At 36.5% G+C, this 18,755-nt stretch overlaps 2 protein-coding genes across 3 annotated transcripts; both read left to right on the top strand.

Moving 5' to 3' along the window:
• The first annotated feature begins 784 nt into the window (after nucleotides 1–784).
• On the top strand, nucleotides 785–13,799 carry LOC117416619 (volume-regulated anion channel subunit LRRC8D-like). Of its 2 annotated transcripts, none has more exons than XM_059035056.1 (2): nucleotides 785–1,466; nucleotides 6,376–13,799. In XM_059035056.1, exon 2 carries the CDS (start codon nucleotides 6,378–6,380, stop codon nucleotides 8,940–8,942), a length of 2,565 nt encoding a protein of 854 aa, XP_058891039.1. In that variant the 5' UTR covers nucleotides 785–1,466; nucleotides 6,376–6,377; the 3' UTR covers nucleotides 8,943–13,799. The 2 variants fall into 2 exon arrangements, with proteins under 2 accessions (XP_058891039.1, XP_033883770.1); XM_034027879.3 differs by having other exon boundaries at nucleotides 786–1,505.
• Nucleotides 13,800–15,599: 1,800 nt separating this feature from the next.
• LOC117417198 (volume-regulated anion channel subunit LRRC8D-like) lies at nucleotides 15,600–18,649 on the top strand. Its single transcript, XM_034029179.2, has 2 exons — nucleotides 15,600–15,734; nucleotides 16,007–18,649. The coding sequence occupies exons 1-2, from the start codon at nucleotides 15,600–15,602 to the stop codon at nucleotides 18,248–18,250; spliced, it is 2,379 nt and encodes a 792-aa protein (XP_033885070.1). The 3' UTR covers nucleotides 18,251–18,649.
• The last annotated feature ends 106 nt before the right edge of the window (nucleotides 18,650–18,755 follow it).

Raw genomic sequence — 18,755 nt, 5'->3', positions numbered from 1 at the left:
TCACTTCAAATAGAAACCACTGCACTCCTGTTTCATGTTTGTGACACGACAAGCATGTTCTTCCATTTCCTCTTGCTGCAGGGCACGGGATTTGTTTGGCCTAGTTACTGTCAACTAAATCATAGATGTCCTATAAGAGTCCGTTTGCACCCTGACACAAGCTGGGTAAGTACTCATGCACACTGAAATCAAGTGCTTTACTGATACGACACTTATTAAATGAACATTTATTTAATAAATACACTGGTTCTGCAGTGTTTGTAATGTGCTTTGTAAGCCTCCAGATGTGGCAGGTTTATGGAAGCTGTGGACTTGAAAACAGCAGACCTTTAGCCTCAGAGTCTTGTGACTCTGGCTCATACCGACAGTATTAATAATCTTCTTCGAATCATATATCAGTGCCACATTTAATTCCTATATACAGCACATAAGCTGGTGTCTTTGCAGTTCGTTAAACAATGAAGCGCAGCCGATGGTCAATTATACATGAACACTGAGGCTGTGAATTGCATTCAACCCAAGGTTTGTAGAGAAGAGTGTATTATTTATTAACATGGCACGAGTTACACAGAATGAAGGCACTAAAAGTAGTTTACATTAAATAAACTTAATATAATTTAATCAGTGTATTTTTACATTCGTTACATGTTCAATCATGTTTAAATTACTGGAGTATGTTTTCCTGAAGAATGCGCTATGCATGCTGCTTCTTGCAGACACGCGAAAATAAAGCCCGTGTCTCGCGGGCAGGTTTGTGCATTTGCACTTAAAACCAGGTGTTGTATTGGTTTGCATAATAACCACGCCCTCCCTCAACAGTAACGCCCTCTCGAACTTCCTGTTTATATAGCGATAATCCAGTCGTTGTTATCAAGTCGATACTTTAATTATTAATTAAATCAAGCACTCATTCACCTTGACCAGACGCTCTTTTTTGTCGTCGTAAGCTTCTTAATGGATACCGGTACGAAGTTTCTCCTTTGAACCGTGATGAGGTACTTTTCGCAACGCAGTCAAAACTGGTCCTGACTGGTTCTGCACATCAGACACAAAATAAGATCAAACTGCAATTCAAATGGAATGACTGGATCGACAAGGGATTTGTCATTTTAAAGATTAAAATTCTTTATACACGCAGAAGTGGTGCTGTTTATTGGCAGAAATTATTTTCACAGAATTATTTCCAGGACGTTGTTCGAGAAGCATACATTCCCCCGAGGAAAGCGAGCAGGCAAGTCGGCAGACAAAACCGCAATAATACTCCGTTAATACACGTAGGGGATGAACAATAACAAAGTGAGCACGACTAGGCATGTACCAGTGATGAACTCGCTATAGATTACCTACCTGGATTGTGAACCTTGCACCCGGGAACTGTACTGGATTTGTAATATCGTACTCGTGTTCAGTAATCCGGCAGAGTCGAAAGGCATTTCTGTATGGACAATATCGCCGGGTTGTTAAAGGTATTTTGAGAACTCTCAGTAAAACCGTCTTAATATACAGTAAGTATACTATTTGAATGTTTATTTGAATACTTACCTGCCTTTGGTGAAAACGCTTTGTGGATATTTGTATTGGGAAGTTCTCTCCTAATCATTACATAACGTTTTAAACTGAATGCCAGGCAGTGACATGTGAGTTTACTTTATGTCCTGATTTACGCAATCTCTGTATACAGCAGAATACAAGCTACAGAAATGTCTAATGCATTATATGATACTTGATACAACACGGCTACTGTAGTGTTCTTAGCAGTGTAACCCAATTCCTCCCTGACAAACTGACACAGGAGTTCGAGAACGCCGCACGTTTTGACCTTCAAATGAAAGTAAGTGTTGAAGAAAGTACATTGATAATAAAAATAAACATGTATTACATTGTGTTAGTAATGTAATACTTTTTTTTTTTTTTTTTTTTTTACCAATAATGCAAGACAGCAAGCACATGTTTCTGCACGGAGTTACACAGACATGGTGATTTATAGATGGTTTCTTTGGGGCTATAAAGTTTAATAACTGCATCGGTGTACTGTGATCCGTGCAAGTGGTCCAGTAGAAGCAGGCCCGTGTTGCATAATTCATATGCAATAATTCATTGTATTGTTATTGATGAATAAAAATAGATCTGTCGTGCTGCAGCAAGGACAAAACAACACCACCAGATAATCCCTGTGTTTCACACTACTTCCCACGTCGCATGTTCAGATCCCTGAAGATTAACAGGACACCTCCTCTTTTCAAGTAATAACACAAAGGCGTCTAGACCTGCTGATTTGCAGTCAAACTGTGATCTGATTCAAGTAAGCAACTACAACCTGCATTGTATACTTGAGGAGCAGTCAGGTGTGTCGATTATCTTGTTCTTTTTTGTAATTCCCAAATGAAAGATCTATTGCTTTAATCTGGGGGTAAATGTGCAGCACTGTGTGGTGCTACATATTCTAATCCCTTAACAGATAGGGTTAGACGGCCATTAGTAAAGCAAGGAAGACAACTCTAGATGTTGTGACTGACTGGCGGGACAGTTTGGAATGCAGTTCAACCAATGGCCTTCAGCAATTACAACACAGTCCTTGTTATCAACAGGACTCAGGGCCATGCAGTATCTGTACTTGCTTATTGTGTGCAGTAAGAAGATAGGTCTGCACTCTGAACCAAGAAGATTAGCACCCCTGCCCCCTATAGACTGCACTACTCTAGCAGCCTCACTAATGTAAATGGATATGTTGCTGTCAGTTTGTACACTATACTAACTTTGCCTTCTATTTTAATTTCCAAAGGGTAACTAGACCGTAAATGCCTATTGCATATACAGCTTGTCAATTTTAATGAATTTTTAGATACAAGCAGATAATGAAATACAATTGCAGTATGTGGCATGCCAGGTGGGCCCTGTTTGGTTTATTATCCGTACTGTCTTTGCATGTAAGTGGGTATCTATTTCATACTTTAGGTTATATTTTAAGAACCTGTCCCCTCAATTTCAGTACAAACTGAATGCACGTTTGTCACAGACAGATATACAATGTGTGGTTAGCCTGCCTGTCCGTCTGTACACATCATGTTTACACTTTTTATTTGCTTCATTTTCATATCCATTAACTGAATTGTGATGAAATATTTGCTCCATTTATTACATGCTTACCCCTCAGCAGTACAAGCACAAAAGCCAGTATTAATATCAGTGGACTGCCTCCTGCTAAATTACAACTTGTGCTTGAATATTAATGAGTGGCCACTGGTTTACTTTATTAGCTTCACCAAATAAATAAATAACTTCCTACTTGGTTTAAGTTTGTCAGACAACCTCAAGTAGTACTTGGACATATCTTCTGCTTAGCACAAAAATGTCATGCCTACTATGCAGTATAGTGTGTTGTTATAGATCTGTCTAGCTTGACTCTTGTGCTTTGCCCCCACCCCGTCTTAACTTTTTGTAAAATGTGATGGTAAATGACAGTCGTCCTGTAGAAGTATTGAGCTCCTGACCCCTGGTCTTAAAAGGAACCACACTGAGGTTACATGTAAGAGCTTCTACACATGCAATCAGTTGTCCGGATTGCGCAACACAAAAGAGGCAATTCAATAAAATGGCAAGCGCCGCGTCCACAGACAGGCTGTGAGGCATTGCTCATGTAGCTCTTGAATAGATTATAAACAGTGTTTTCCATTCTATTGCTTTCCTTTCTTTCTTCAGCTTGACCAATTCCCCTATTCTTAGTATGTTAATGTTTCAGGAAATGGGTTGGGATGAGTGCATGGAGAATTATTCTGAATACACATAGATTGCAAGCAGTCCTAATGTGTTACATTGTTTGACATGGTAAGACTTTTGTACAACTGACAGCAACATCAGTACAAAGTGAAGTATATACACAATTAAGGGACAGCTCCATGATGTATATGTTGCAGTATGTAAAGTATATTTAAATTAAACATTAATTTATAATCAACAAATATTAGACCATTCATGTGAATTTGAAAGAACTTGACACTTCAAGTATGTATATCCCAGCATGCCTCTGAAGATGGCAATTGGATAGTGACTTTAAAAAGCCTGCAGCAACGTATACATCATTTCTCAGCACTTTTGTGAATTGATTTTCCTGAAACTGTAGAATGTTTGGGTTCTGTTAATGTTCTAAGAATAGCTTCTATCCTTCTCATTCAGATTGGCTGGCGTTGTAGATCAAAAGTAAGCCTAAATCAAAGAGCACAGTGTTTTAATTACATGGGTCTTGTAAAAGGCCTGTACATACAGTTCCTTTCATTATAGCATGTGCAGTGCTCTTCAGTGAGTAAAACTTCAGATCTGGGGGGATACAAATCTGTACTCAAACACTTTGTTCTTTTGTCAGCTTGCTGCAAGTTAATTTTGAAGAGGCTTCATTGGAAAATGAAAGTAGATATGAGTAGAACTGTATTGGTTTGCACTCCTGGTAGTAAAGGAAATGGGGTAACACTGTTGCTTGCCCACATACTGTTGGGTTATGAGGAAACTGAGAGTTTCAATAGATTTTAACAGAGCCCAGCACACACAGTATCCAAGACTGCAACAAGACTGCTGGTAGCTGAGTTTTGAGACTTGCTGGAATTAATAGGCAAAGCTTTAACTCATGAGGCATTCAAGGTCAAACTGAGAATGTAGCTATATCCCGTCATCCATATGGCAGATACTTGTTTGGTTTATTTAGTCATTATATTTTAGTCCATTTGATCTGATTTATGGATTGGCAAGCATTTAAAACATTAAAATAAGATACAATTACTTTCATAGCTCCAGTTATTAAAATACATTTTATATATATATATATATATATATATATATATATATATATATATATATATATATATATATATATATATATATATAAATTTGTTCAGAGCAGTTGCTGTTTGTTAGCAAATATTTATTGCTGATCTCATTCTTTTGCAATTCAGTATCTTAGTTCTAATATTTTACTTCTTTTTTGTCAAATAAACAAGTTGTAAGTGGTACAAACTAACAATTGAAGAAACATATTTTGTACTGAAATATACACCAAATCAGATTAAAAAGTGGTCACTCAAAAGTAGCGCACATCTGTTCTCACTTTATCATTTTGTAGATTGCTTCAGTATTATGTTTTAAAATGTAATGATGTCTGATGAAACTGCCTATCAACATTCATTCTTAATTTGATTTTTTAAATAGCAAAATAAACTTAAAAGCTTGGACAAGTAAAACAAGAATATACAGTTACTGGCCATATTTTTTTGTTCATGGTACAAAAATAATATCTAATATCCTGTGTCACAGCTTGTCAAAGTCCTTTTTTTATTTTTTATTGTTTTTTTGTTTCATGGCATCTGAAATCGTTCATCTTAGATGGGACAGCACAGTCTATCATCTGAATCTGTCTGAAAAAATGATGAATTCTAATTAGTTTTTGGCAATGTTAGCAGTATTGCCATAAGATACATGCAATTACTATGTCACAGCTTGTATTATTTTTCTTTTTAAAAGATGATAAAAATCTAACATTTTATCCCAGCCGGGAAACACCTGTAGAACTGGTATTTACAATATGGATTATAAGATGTTGAGTCAAAGATCAATACAGAAGGGTTACAATGACAGGATTCTGTCTCTAGGTCAACAGGCCTAGAGGTAGAGTGTGGTCTTGTGTAACTCATGTGTGATTTGATATGGAATGACCCTATATGTATGTAGCTTTCTGTGCGTATTTTAATTATAACTACATGTTATAAACTATAAATACATTTCTAAAAAGCAATGGATCTGAGGTGCTGCAACTGTAAATGGGTAGTCATGCATTTGTATTGTTACACCTGTTGTAAGCGTTAAAGTGCTTCCTGAGGTGGGACCGTATTGATCTGCCTGCAATTAGACTGTCAGTCTCTAACTGATTAGCTACGAAAATCAATACGGCTTTCCGATCAGGTGACTCCAGAATGTCTCCAGCAACTTTTCAAAATACTACATTGCCACTGAGAGTGGTTAATACTTGTGCTGCATTTCTTTGTTAAACCTTTAAAATGTTTGTCCAATACCAAAAGCCCCCATAACCTGATATAATAGAAATAACATTTTCAGACCTATACATTTTACCTCCGTTTTGAATAAAATCTTCTCAAGCTTTTGTACCATGCATGCTCTGCTAAAAAAAAAAGAGGATAACCATGTTTTGGAGGGGTATTCATCAATGGATACCACATCTTAGTTCTTGCAACATTTACAGTCCAGAATGGCCAAAATAGTCCGCACTTTTGAGTTTTTTTTTTTTTTTTTTTAGTTTTGGGATGTGCACGTGGGTTTTTGCATTGTCCTGCAAAATCTAAAATTCTCTTTTTTTTTTTTTCTTTTTTACAGGAATGTTTACCCTTACAGAAGTCGCTTCTCTCAATGATATACAACCAACATACCGGATTTTAAAACCATGGTGGGATGTGTTTATGGACTACTTGGCTGTTGTCATGCTTATGGTGGCCATCTTTGCAGGCACAATGCAATTAACCAAAGACCAAGTAGTTTGCCTTCCAGTTTTGCAAGAACCAAAAGTGAAAACCAGTGCGTTGAACAGTTCTCCAAGTATGCACACAACACCATGGGCAGCAGAATCTACTGATCATTCTGTGCAACATGGAAGCCTTGCTAAAGAGGTGACTTTAGGAACCGTACCACCAACTACAGCAGATAACGTAGCCCATGAGATTCAGTACACCCAAACACCAAGCCCTGCAGTTAAAATATCTGAGCCAGAACCTACAGGACGCAAAACCAACTTAGATTATCAGCAATATGTTTTTGTTAACCAGATGTGCTATCATGTGGCCCTGCCTTGGTACTCCAAGTACTTTCCTTATCTTGCTCTGATTCACACAATTGTCCTCATGGTCAGCAGCAACTTCTGGTTCAAGTATCCAAAGACGAGTTCAAAGATCGAGCATTTTGTTTCTATTTTGGGGAAGTGTTTTGAGTCCCCTTGGACCACAAAAGCTCTCTCTGAAACGGCCTGCGAAGATTCAGAAGAGAACAAGCAGCGGCTCACCGGTGCGACTTCTTTACCAAAGCACGTGTCGACCAGCAGTGACGAAGGGAGTCCAGGTCAGACAACCCCAATGCTGACAAAAACAGGCGTGAGATTTTCTGCAGAAAAACCCGTTATCGAGGTTCCTTGCATGACTATTTTGGATAAGAAAGATGGCGAACAGGCCAAGGCGCTTTTTGAGAAGGTCAGGAAGTTCCGTGCCCATGTTGAGGACAGTGACTTCATATATAAATTGTATGTTGTTCAGACCGTGATCAAAACGGTCAAGTTCATTTTGATTTTGTGCTATACCTTAAACTTTGTAGCTGCAATCAATTTCAACCACACATGTGAGCCAAATGTAGAGCATCTAACAGGCTACTCCAAATTTCACTGCACTCACAACATGGCATTTATGTTAAGAAAGCTGCTCGTCAGCTACATTGCCCTCATTTGTGTCTACGGCCTTGTCTGTTTGTATACCCTGTTTTGGTTATTTAGGCGCCCTTTGAAGGAATACTCCTTTGAGAAAGTACGAGAAGAAAGCAGCTTTAGTGACATTCCGGACGTTAAGAATGATTTTGCATTCCTTTTGCACATGGTGGATCAATATGATCAGTTGTATTCCAAACGGTTTGGGGTTTTTCTGTCCGAGGTCAGTGAGAACAAGCTTCGTGCGATTAGCCTGAACCATGAGTGGGCCTATGAGAAGCTGCGACAGCATGTAACACGGAATGCCCAAGACAAGCTGGAGCTTCACCTCTTCATGCTGTCTGGGGTCCCTGATGCAGTGTTTGACCTCACTGACCTGGACATCTTAAAGCTGGAACTAATACCTGAAGCCAAGCTTACTGCTAAGATTTCTCAAATGACCAGCCTTCAGGAACTGCATTTTTACCACTGTCCTGCCAAGGTGGAGCAGACGGCTTTCAGCTTTCTCCGTGACCACCTGCGGTGCCTTCATGTCAAGTTTACAGACATTGCTGAAATTCCAACCTGGGTCTATTTGCTTAAAAACCTGAGGGAACTGTACTTGGTAGGTAATCTGAATTCTGAGAACAACAAGATGATAGCCTTGGAGTCTCTCAGAGATTTGAGACATCTGAAGATCTTGCACCTCAAGAGTAATCTCACCAAGATTCCAACAAACATCACTGACCTGTCCCCACATTTAACCAAACTAGTCGTACACAACGATGGAACCAAACTTGTAGTACTGAACAGCTTAAAGAAGATGATGAATTTGGCTGAACTGGAGCTGCACAACTGTGAACTTGAGAGAATTCCTCATGCCATATTCAGCTTAACTAATTTGCAAGAGCTGGACCTGAAATCAAATAACATTCGCACAATTGAAGAAATCATTAGCTTGCAGCACCTCAAGCGGCTAACCTGTCTTAAACTGTGGCACAACAAAATTATCACCATTCCTTTATCGATAAGCCATGTCAAGAACCTTGAATGGCTGTACCTTTCTAACAACAAACTAGAATCTCTGCCAACATCGATCTTCCTACTCCAGAAGCTCCGATATTTAGATGTAAGTTACAACAACATTGCGGTGATTCCCAACGAAATTGTCTCCCTGCATGACCTGCAGCATTTTGCCATTACAGGAAACAAAGTGGAAATCTTGCCAAAACCGCTTTTTAAATGCACAAAGATAAGGACATTATTCCTGGGGCAGAACTGCATCACCGCAATTCCAGATGAAATAGGCCAGTTGCTGCAGCTTACTCATCTCGAACTAAAGGGAAACTGCTTGGATCGCCTCCCATCACAACTAGGTCTCTGTCGTCTTCTCAAGAAAAATGGTCTTACTGTAGAGGACCACCTTTTTGACACCCTGCCCCTGGAGGTGAAGGAAATTATCAATCTCGAGTCTACTGCCCCCTTCGCTGGTGTGTAATTTTACAGAAGCCAAACAAACTCTACAATTATATTTTTATGTATCCCAAACATGTAAGTGCACTATTGTGATGATGACCCCTTTTAACGTGAAGGGAGAGTTCACATCCATATTCTGCTGGTCAGGTTTCGATGGGAACTACAGCTGTGGTTGATGGCAGACGCTCACTTTCCGTAATCATTTGTTTATAGAACAGATTGTTCTTAACAAACCGATTTGAGGTGAGCTTCTGATTTAACAATGAGACACCAAAGTGTATGAGAGAGAAATAAAAAAAAAAAAAAAAAAAAACACGCTTGTCAAGCACAAAATGTCATTCTGCTATTATTTTAGTATGATAACATTGGGTTATGAAAACTTTTACTTTTAGTCTTTAGTTGCTAGATCACCCCCAACACCTATTGACTTGGTGCAGAGCACCCCCAAAGAAACTTAATAAAATGTGCATCGGTAACTTAATACAGGAGTGCTTATAAAGTTTTGCAGTGGCAGGATGTCGGTTTGTAATGCTGCTGGTGTACAGGGCACTGATGGCTGTGAGTGTGCTGTGTATATATACTCCTCATATTTACCATGTTTAACTTTAGGGCTGCAACGAAGGGTACATTTTGCCCTTCGAAGGTTCAAACCTTCAATGGTACTCATTTGCATAATTTATTGGTGACGTCACCATACTAGTTTATATGTGATTGAAAATCCTATTTTATAGGTAATCCATTTTAATGGAATAAAACATTCACATGTAGTTTAAAAATACGTTATATAGGACAATAATCATGTTTTTTTATAATTTAAATAAAAATACATGTTTATTTAGACGTAACTGAGCCTGCTTGTGATCTATACAATAAGCTTGCATTGCACCAGCACCAACTGCAGTGGACAAAGCTTTATTTAACAGTTACCATTCCAAGCAGGTTATCAGTTACATTTTACTACTACTAAAAATATTAATAATACTACTACTAATAATAATATGAACTTACGCTTGTCAAGTGACCCCAGAGATCGGTCATGACTCCATGATGATCCGAGTCGCACGTACATTTTGCATTCAACTTTTTTTTGGTCGTCTGGGCATTTAACAAAAAAATCCCAAACAGCAGAGGGGTTTCAAGGCATTTCTTTCAATACAGCTTACGCCTTACCCACACTACAACACTTTGCTGTGGAGACTGCCAATGAAGAAATTAAAGGTTTGCTTCTGGAAAACACGAGCTGGAGCGGGGAGGGTGGACGGTGCTCAGTTTTGAAATTAAAATTATTAGTGTTAGCGTATATTTAGTATATTTCAAACATATTCTACCATAGCACTTCTCTTACATGGTCTTGTACACTAGGTATTCAGTACATATACTGAAGCAATACAGCCTAGAGGTATGAGCCCACTGCTATAGATACTTTATACCCTGCTCCATACTCTGCAGCGGCACCATGTAGAGTTGCTACGTAACGATTTGGTAACGTTATTTTAAGAACAACTTTTGTTTACGTAATATGTATTATACAAATCAAAAGATCAAATTTTGCATCTGAGTGACATTTAATGTGTGATTTATAGTATTCACACATTGTCAAACAGTTTCTGTTAACAGAAAAACAAACAAACAAAAACATACAGTGCGTGAACTCGTCTGATGAACCTTCAAAGGTTTAAAAAAATCTTCGAATCCCTTCGGACACAGCCCTATTTAACTTATATCTGCAGTTTCATGTGCGAAGCTGCTACACACAGTTTCAAAACAGCTTCTGGTATAGCTTTTTGTGTGCTCCAAGATCATTCAAAGTAAAGGGCTAGTCACACTTATAGCATTTATTCGCTGTGTTTTTTATGCCCGACGTTTAGCTGCTATTTTGGCATTAAGACTTGCGCGTCAAGTACCACAGGCAAGATAGGGTAACGTCACTATAGCAGTGCAGAATATCTTGCTTTTCAAGGCACCATGAACAGCTCTTAGGGTCTGACCAGGAACAATTTGAAGTAATCTTAAGTAAGCTTTTTATGTGCTAATTAATAAAGCAATCACTAAGCCAGTACATTCTCAAGAGTAATACGGGTGTTGTTGCTCGTTTTATAATTGTTACGTGAGCTGTATTGGAATAGAGGTGAATGGTAAGAAGCAAGGTTGTAGCTGAAACCTTTTACAGGAGCAACAAAGACGTTGCAAATACAAAAGCTATGAAGACCACAGGAGGATCCTCCATCAGATCAAAGTTGATTTGAGAACAAATGGTCTGCATTTGAAATTGAAAGCAAGTGTTTTTTTGTGTGTTTTTCAGTATAATAATGATATTTACACAACAAAACTGTAATATATAGATAGATAGATAGATAGATATAGGATCATATGATGAGAATGTACCACTGTGGCTTGCAAAAGGTGGTTGTAAACCCAGTTAGTTCAGTCTTCCACTGTAGAACACTGTGTTCTATCCTATGAGGAATACATACAGGCCAACATGAAATTAAATTGTAGTAGTACTAAATTAGAATGAGCATTTCAGTACATAGTAGACCTCAAATTGATTTCTAATGTATTTATCTTTGTGTACACAAAAAAGGGCTGCTAATTAAGTGTGCCTAATTCAAGAAACAGCATGGTCTGTTGTTACATGTTGCTGCATGTATTGCCAGTAAAGCTTGTGAGAGAATTGTGATGGTCCCAAGATACAAGTTAGGCCTGTTTTACCAAATCACTCTGTACACAGTACGGAAATAGCGACAGATTTTAAGCTCAAAATGTGCTTTTTTTTACTAACATTTGCTAAAATAACACAATGGCTATACTATTTCGCTCAGAACCTTTCCTCGGTCTAAAGTTCTGATGCTGATATAGCTGTGCAGTTCTAAACCACTGGTTTCCTGTTGGAAGCAAAGGTAACTTGTTTCGATAATGAAACAATTAGTGAAATAATGGAGCTAGTAAACAACAAATGTATACTGTGGGTTAATGACATTTTCACAACTTAAAATTATGCCATAGTTAAAAAATCAAAAAGTGGATTTCATATGGTTATTTCACAGTGGGTAAAAACAAAAAATAGAGTTCTAATACATTTCACAACTTAAAATTATGCCATAGTTAAAAAAATCAAAAAGTGGATTTCATATGGTTATTTCACAGTGGGTAAAAACAAAAAATAGAGTTCTAATACATTTCTTATAAAATTTCAGAATGTTTGCACCCCTTCAGCCTTTTAAAGCTTTTATATCCTGGTACTGATCTAGTTATTTTCAGAAAAGATGGTGCAACAGCCATGTGCATGCACACAGCATCCCTTACATTATCAGATGTCGTTTTTACAATGGAAGCTGAATAAATAGTACCTTAAAAGCCATTCATCTTTGGAAGGCCTTGATAGGCCCTAGATTAAAACCCTCAACCCAAAGTCAGACTTTACTTGCACTTTATTTATCTGACAGTGTATTTTGAATGGGGGAAATAAAAACAGTTGCTTAGGTATTGTATTGAAAATGTAGAATGCTAAATGTTGTTGTTTTTTAAAATCTGTTTTTGTATTTTGTAATGTCTTTGTCTGACTCTTTCTGTTCACAGACCAATAATAAACTAGAAAGCACCCTATTGTTGTGGAACCAAATCCTATCCTGGGTACACAGCTCCTTCACTCTCAACTCTAAGAGTTTAGACATTATAACAATTGCACAGGGTATTCGGGGAGCTTAAACTATGAAAATATGTTGCTCTGGTTTTATGACTATTTTTTATGTTTAAGGGGGTCACTTCCTGTCCCTCTGGAGAATTACTTTTCCAAACCCACACACCATTAACAGTTTGCAAGAAATAAACGGTTCACTAATGAAAATCCAACAAACATTATGTCCCTGCATAAAACAAACCAAAACAAAGGTACCAGTTTAATTATTGTAACCTAGTTTGTTTCTGTTTTTATATAGTTGCAGTAAACTAAAAGAAACTTCTCCTGACAAACATATCAACTAAAAGTCTTTGTCAATGCCCTCAAAGACTTTTGCAAAGTTTATTTTGTTTTATTACTACACATTCTACCATTGAGTGTGTTTTATAGCTTTGGGTGGTTTGTTTCTATTTTGTCAAGTATTAACCAAAACAAAATACCAGAAGCTGTGCATATTTTGGAGCAAAGTATTAAAGCAGGATAAGGCTAATTGTGATGTTTGCTATTTTACAAATTTTTTATAGTTAGTCAAATATTATGCTGCTGTCTACTTTGTTGTTGTTGTTGCTTTTTGCATCTGTTAATAGTTTATCGCCAGTGGGAGAATTGAGGGTCACGTTTTAGTGTAGAATGCATGGTACCTCATTTACTGCCAACTTCATTTTTTGTAACTTGCCTTTTAAAATGTGACACCTCCAACCAATCTGCACAATAAAGCCTGGTTCACATAACCAAAAATATTTGATGAAAACAATTTGGATAACTGATTCTCCACTAGGACGTGCACATAAAATCCAACATGTTATTCCAATGTGTTCGTCTACAATGTTGGACAGCATTCCTTGTGTATTGAGCTTTATGTTACAATTATGTGAAAACTCCCAAATCCTTTCTTAATTTGATGTAACAATGTAATTGTATGATACTTAAAGAAAACCCTGCCTGAATTGTTTTGATTGATGTGCATGATAGCACAATTCCAGTGAAACTTTGCATGCGGTAGCTGTCAGAATGAAACATGTTTCAAACAGGGACATGAGGGTGTTTCCCATCACAATAATGACCAATACATTTCTCAAATTTACTGCTGCATTTTTTTGGGTTTTTTTTTTTAAATAGTGTTGATGCTTACACTAAAATTGCAAACGTTTTCGAGGTTCTTCTTGGAATAAAAAATAAATAAAATGAAATAAAAATGAATGCATTTGTCTTCTGTATTCTGACTGTATTGTTTGTAGATTTGTTTTTAAATGAGATTGATGTTCTTGGTGTTGTGTAATTTGGTCTTGAATGTATCATACAACAGGACAGGCACCCTGTTCATCAGTTTGGCTCATTGGTCAGTCTTTGCTGCACAGTGATGGGTGGAGCATGGTAATAACGTCTTGGATTTTAACGAAAATATGAATACAGTATCAACAACATAAGCCGCACAGAGTTTACGTGGTTTTCAGCTTTCCATTCAATGCGGACTCATCTTACTTCAAATGTAATATATTTTATGAATGCAATTGCTCCCTCTAATGGCCAAACGGAACTCGACATAGAGTGAATTGAAGAATGTTTAAATCGTCTGGCCTTTTCTTGCCTATATGTTTATTATTCTCAAATAAGGATACGCACGAACTGCAAAAGGAGATGTTTTTTTTATTATTATTATTTTATTTTTTTTAAGAATAACACCCTCCGTCCAACTCGTGTTTACTTCTAATGAGCATCTACTTACCGCCATTGTATCCTTCAACCTAAAGTGTTGATTTTACATTTTATATATATATATGACTGAGCGCTTCACATATGTGTTAACCTGAGCGATTGATTGGCTGTCCAAAGTTCTTACCACCGCGAGAGGCACATTGACCGGTGAAATAGAAGAGTCCGAGCTCGGAATAGAACACACTTTAAACAACCGTTAACTGCATAGACTTGAGTGCCGCTCTTTTAGGTCATGAAAATGGTTGTTTGACATCCTGTGAAATTTACACCATCCACAACTCGGTGGAATTTCGCTGACAAGCAAGTATGACTTTTTTTTTTTTAATTAATATCTATGTATAGCCCTACGTTAATACTACCACATCGGTACTGTCGATAACAAATTAATTGTTTTATATTGAAGTTGGTTACATTATGCTTTAACTCTTATAAACTGCACACATGTAGCATATTTATAGGTGATACCCTTACTTGCTTCAAAAATAAATACACATTTTTTTATTCTTGTAGAAATAACCGTTTTTATTTACCTGTTCATTCATAACACTGACGAAGTCACTACCTAGCGTTTGTCTACTTGACTTGTGTTGTACTTGTGTACTTGTGTACGCTAGGTAGTGACTTCGTCAGTGTTATGAATGAACAGGTAAATAAAAACGGTTATTTCTACAAGAATAAAAAACGTTTTACAGTGCTTCGTCTTTTCACTGCTGTTGCGTAGTTTCTATATTGTGTGGATAACGTTTGTTTGGGATTTAAAACAAAGAAACCATCTGAGGAGCAAAGGGGCAGGGAAAAAGAGCCACCACCACAAGCAAACATTAATATCTGCATACAGATTTTAAAAAGCAGTGACAAGGTAAACATTAGTGAATCCTCAAAACATAAAATATTTTTCACATTTGTCTACAGGGCTGGACACTTTATTAGGATTACTCCAATGTGCAATCTAATTTAGAACAAAGCAAAATCGATTAAATGATGGGTAGATTTGTCGAAAGCAATGAGCAGCCCATATCAATTATAACAGCAGGCAGAAAATAAGAACGAATATAGCAGTAGTGTCATTTTTTACCATCACCTAAATACCCTGCAATTAAAAAGAAACTAGTTCAAGATCTGGGCATTTTACATGTTCATTCCATTTCATCTTTCAAACCCTCCTATAATGTATTTTATGATATGCATTAGTATATTTGGAGGATATGTTTAGCATTCTTTTTTTACACATCACCATTACTTTAATTGTAAAGTTTTAAAACTAATGTTTATTCATTTCTAGATATGATTGGTATTGGTGAAATTAGAAGTCATGGAGAAGACAATCCCTTCAGAATTCTAAAGCCATGGTGGGATGTGTTTGCAGAGTATCTTATCATATTTATGATCATGATATCAGCTTTTGCAGGAACTCTACAGGTAAACAGATCTGTTATTTTGGTTACAAATGTTGCTGTTAGTCTCACTTTAAACCCCCCATAAACTCATCATTTATGTTCTGTCATGTTATAAATTATAAGGGGAGTCATATTTAGTATGATCTATTTCATCAAAAGCATTTCACATAAATATCTATATATCTATATATATATATACACACACACACACACATATACGGTATGTTAATTGTTTCGCTGTTACATGTAATTTAGATAGTATGCAAAAATTGCTAATTTCTTTATCTTTTCTAGATGTGGTCATCTGAAATAATATGCATACCAGTGCCAGAGGGTTTCAATGCAACAACTATGACATGGAACAGTTCAAGGAACCTACAGGATGCATCTATAAATCGAATGGATCGTCAGCAGTATGATTTAATAGACCAGTGGTGTTATGACAGTGCCATTCTTTGGTACTCAAAGTATTTTGCATACATAATCTTAATCCACACACTTATATTTCTAGTAAGTAGTCATTTCTGGTTTAAATTTCCTGGAACTAGTTCAAAAATTGAACACTTCATAAATATACTTGGTAAATGTTTAGATTCACCATGGACCACCAAATCACTCTCTACTGTGTATGAAGATATCCAAAAAAAGGAAGAGGGCAGTTCAAGGTCTGAGAGTGCTGTTTATTCATCTTCTATTCTGAGATCAGCCAGTGCTTTCACCTCTTCATTACCTAGAGAGAGGGCGTCAATAGCGGCAGAGAACATTGAATCAAATGTACAAAAAAATGATGGTGTGTTTGGGAATCCAACAGCTAGAATGCTTGACAAACTGGAATGTGAACAAGCAAAAGCTTTATTTGAGAAAGTTAAAAAGTTTCGACTTTACACTGAAAAAGGTGATATTCTCTACAAGATGTATACGAGACAGACAATGCTGCGTTTGTTTCAGAGTTTTATAATAACAACTTATGTCTGGGAATTGAGTCCCAATATCCTGTATATTGTACATTGCATAGATGATGTCCAAGTGACAGGATTTCGTGAGTTTTTTTGTATTCACGCATTAAGGAGAATGTACACAATGTTATCTTATGTGTACATAGCAGTAATTTGCCTATACATGTGTACTTGTATTTACACATTGTACTGGATCTATTTCTATAAACTTAAGGATTACTCATTTGAAAAGGTGCGTGATGAGACAGGAATTAATGATATTCCAGATGTCACAAAAGATTTTGCTTTCCTACTTCATTTAATAGATCAGTATGATAAACTGTATGCAAGGAAATTTGCTGTTTTTCTGTCAGATGTCAGTGAAAACAAACTGCGTCAGTTGAACTTGAATTATGAATGGTCAACTGAGAAACTTGAAATGCGCATAGTTACCAACACAGACCAAAAAAAAGAGTTGCATCTTTTCATGCTGCCTGGAATTCCAAATTCTACTTATGAAATGGTTCAGCTGGAAGTATTGAAATTAGAACTTATAAATGACATTTCCATTGGTCAAGGCATCTCACAACTAAAGTCACTAAACGAATTGTGGCTATACAACTGTACTATTAAAGTGGAAAACAAAGCTCTTGTGTTTTTAAAAGTCAACTTACTCATCATGAGAGTCAAGTTTTCAAAAATTGAAGAAATACCCCAATGGATGTACAATCTCAGTAACCTCAAAGAACTGCACTTAGAAGGTGATTTGCAAACGGACAGTAAAACTTGTGTGTTGCAATCTATGCGCGATCTAGAACGTCTTCAGCTACTTCATCTAAAGACCAATGTAATTAAAGTACCTTTGACGATTACTACTGATATTGCTCAACACCTTTTGCATCTCACCATTAACAATCAGGGTACCAAGTTGCTGTCTTTGAACAGTGTGAAGAAATTTTATGTTCTTGCAACCTTAAAGTTAATTTCCTGTAATTTGGAAAGGATTCCAAGTGCAATCTTCAGTTTAAGCCATCTTACTGAGCTAGATTTGAAAGATAACAATTTGAAGACTATTGAAGAAATTGCCAGTTTTCAGCATTTTTGTAAACTGAGAATACTCAAACTCCACTACAATTCAATTGTTGACATCCCATTGTACATTGCAAAGGTAGCATCTGTTGAAATGCTTTACCTCAACAAGAACAAGATTAATGAACTTCCACCACATCTGTTCAAATTATCAAAATTGTTTCACCTCGAGCTTGGATTCAACTGCATTAAAGAGATCCCTGCTGAAATTGAAGAACTTGAGGAGCTGCAATACCTTGGTTTTGGCAACAACAGTATCACGAAATTACCTCAAGAGCTTTTCAAGTGCACCAAACTTCGAGTCCTTATTCTTTCACATAACCTATTGACTCATATACCACCTAACATTGAAAAACTGACTCATCTTCGACAGCTAGAGATTGCTGGAAACCAATTATCTGAGCTTCCTCCTGAACTTGGAAACTGTGTGTGCCTGAAACGAGATCACTTTATTGTGGAAGAAGAGTACTTTAACACATTGCCACATGCTGTTAGAGAGGGGTTTGTAAAGTAGACACCCTAATATAGCTATGGCTTTTTGTTGTAACACTTACAAGCTCATGTCATTACAGTTTAATGATACTGGTAACTTAAAAAAAAAATAATACCATATTAAGGAAAGTGTTTTTATTGTACAGAGAAAGAAATACTTTAACCTCGACAAGTGTTCAGGCATATTTTCCAAATACTGTATGTACATGTAGTAACTACTTTGGAATTATCATGGCCTTTGTTTTACAATCTTACATTTATTAACATTTCCAAAGTGTCAGATGTTTTATTATATTGAATATTATAAGTTAAAATATACAATATATTAATGACAACTTTTGATTACCATATTTCCCAATATTAATAGTAATATAAAATATCTGCTTTGGTGAATGCATACATTTCCTCAATAATAATAATAATAATAATAATAATAATAATAATAATAATAATACAATATACACCTTGTGGAAGAAAAACAGTAATTTACCTTACTCATTTATAATTGTACATATTAACACACTTAT

The sequence above is a fragment of the Acipenser ruthenus genome, chromosome 12, assembly GCF_902713425.1.
Source record: "Acipenser ruthenus chromosome 12, fAciRut3.2 maternal haplotype, whole genome shotgun sequence".
Classification (NCBI taxonomy): Eukaryota; Metazoa; Chordata; class Actinopteri; order Acipenseriformes; family Acipenseridae; genus Acipenser; species Acipenser ruthenus.
This window is presented reverse-complemented; position numbering and strand designations above follow the sequence as displayed.

Coding starts and splice junctions, on each gene's coding strand:
- LOC117416619 (XM_059035056.1), top strand. CDS start 6,378: ATGTTTACCCTTACAGAAGTCGCTTCTCTCAATGATATACAACCAACA.
- LOC117417198 (XM_034029179.2), top strand. CDS start 15,600: ATGATTGGTATTGGTGAAATTAGAAGTCATGGAGAAGACAATCCCTTC. Junction 15,735..16,006: donor CTTTTGCAGGAACTCTACAG/GTAAACAGATCT, acceptor TATCTTTTCTAG/ATGTGGTCATCTGAAATAAT.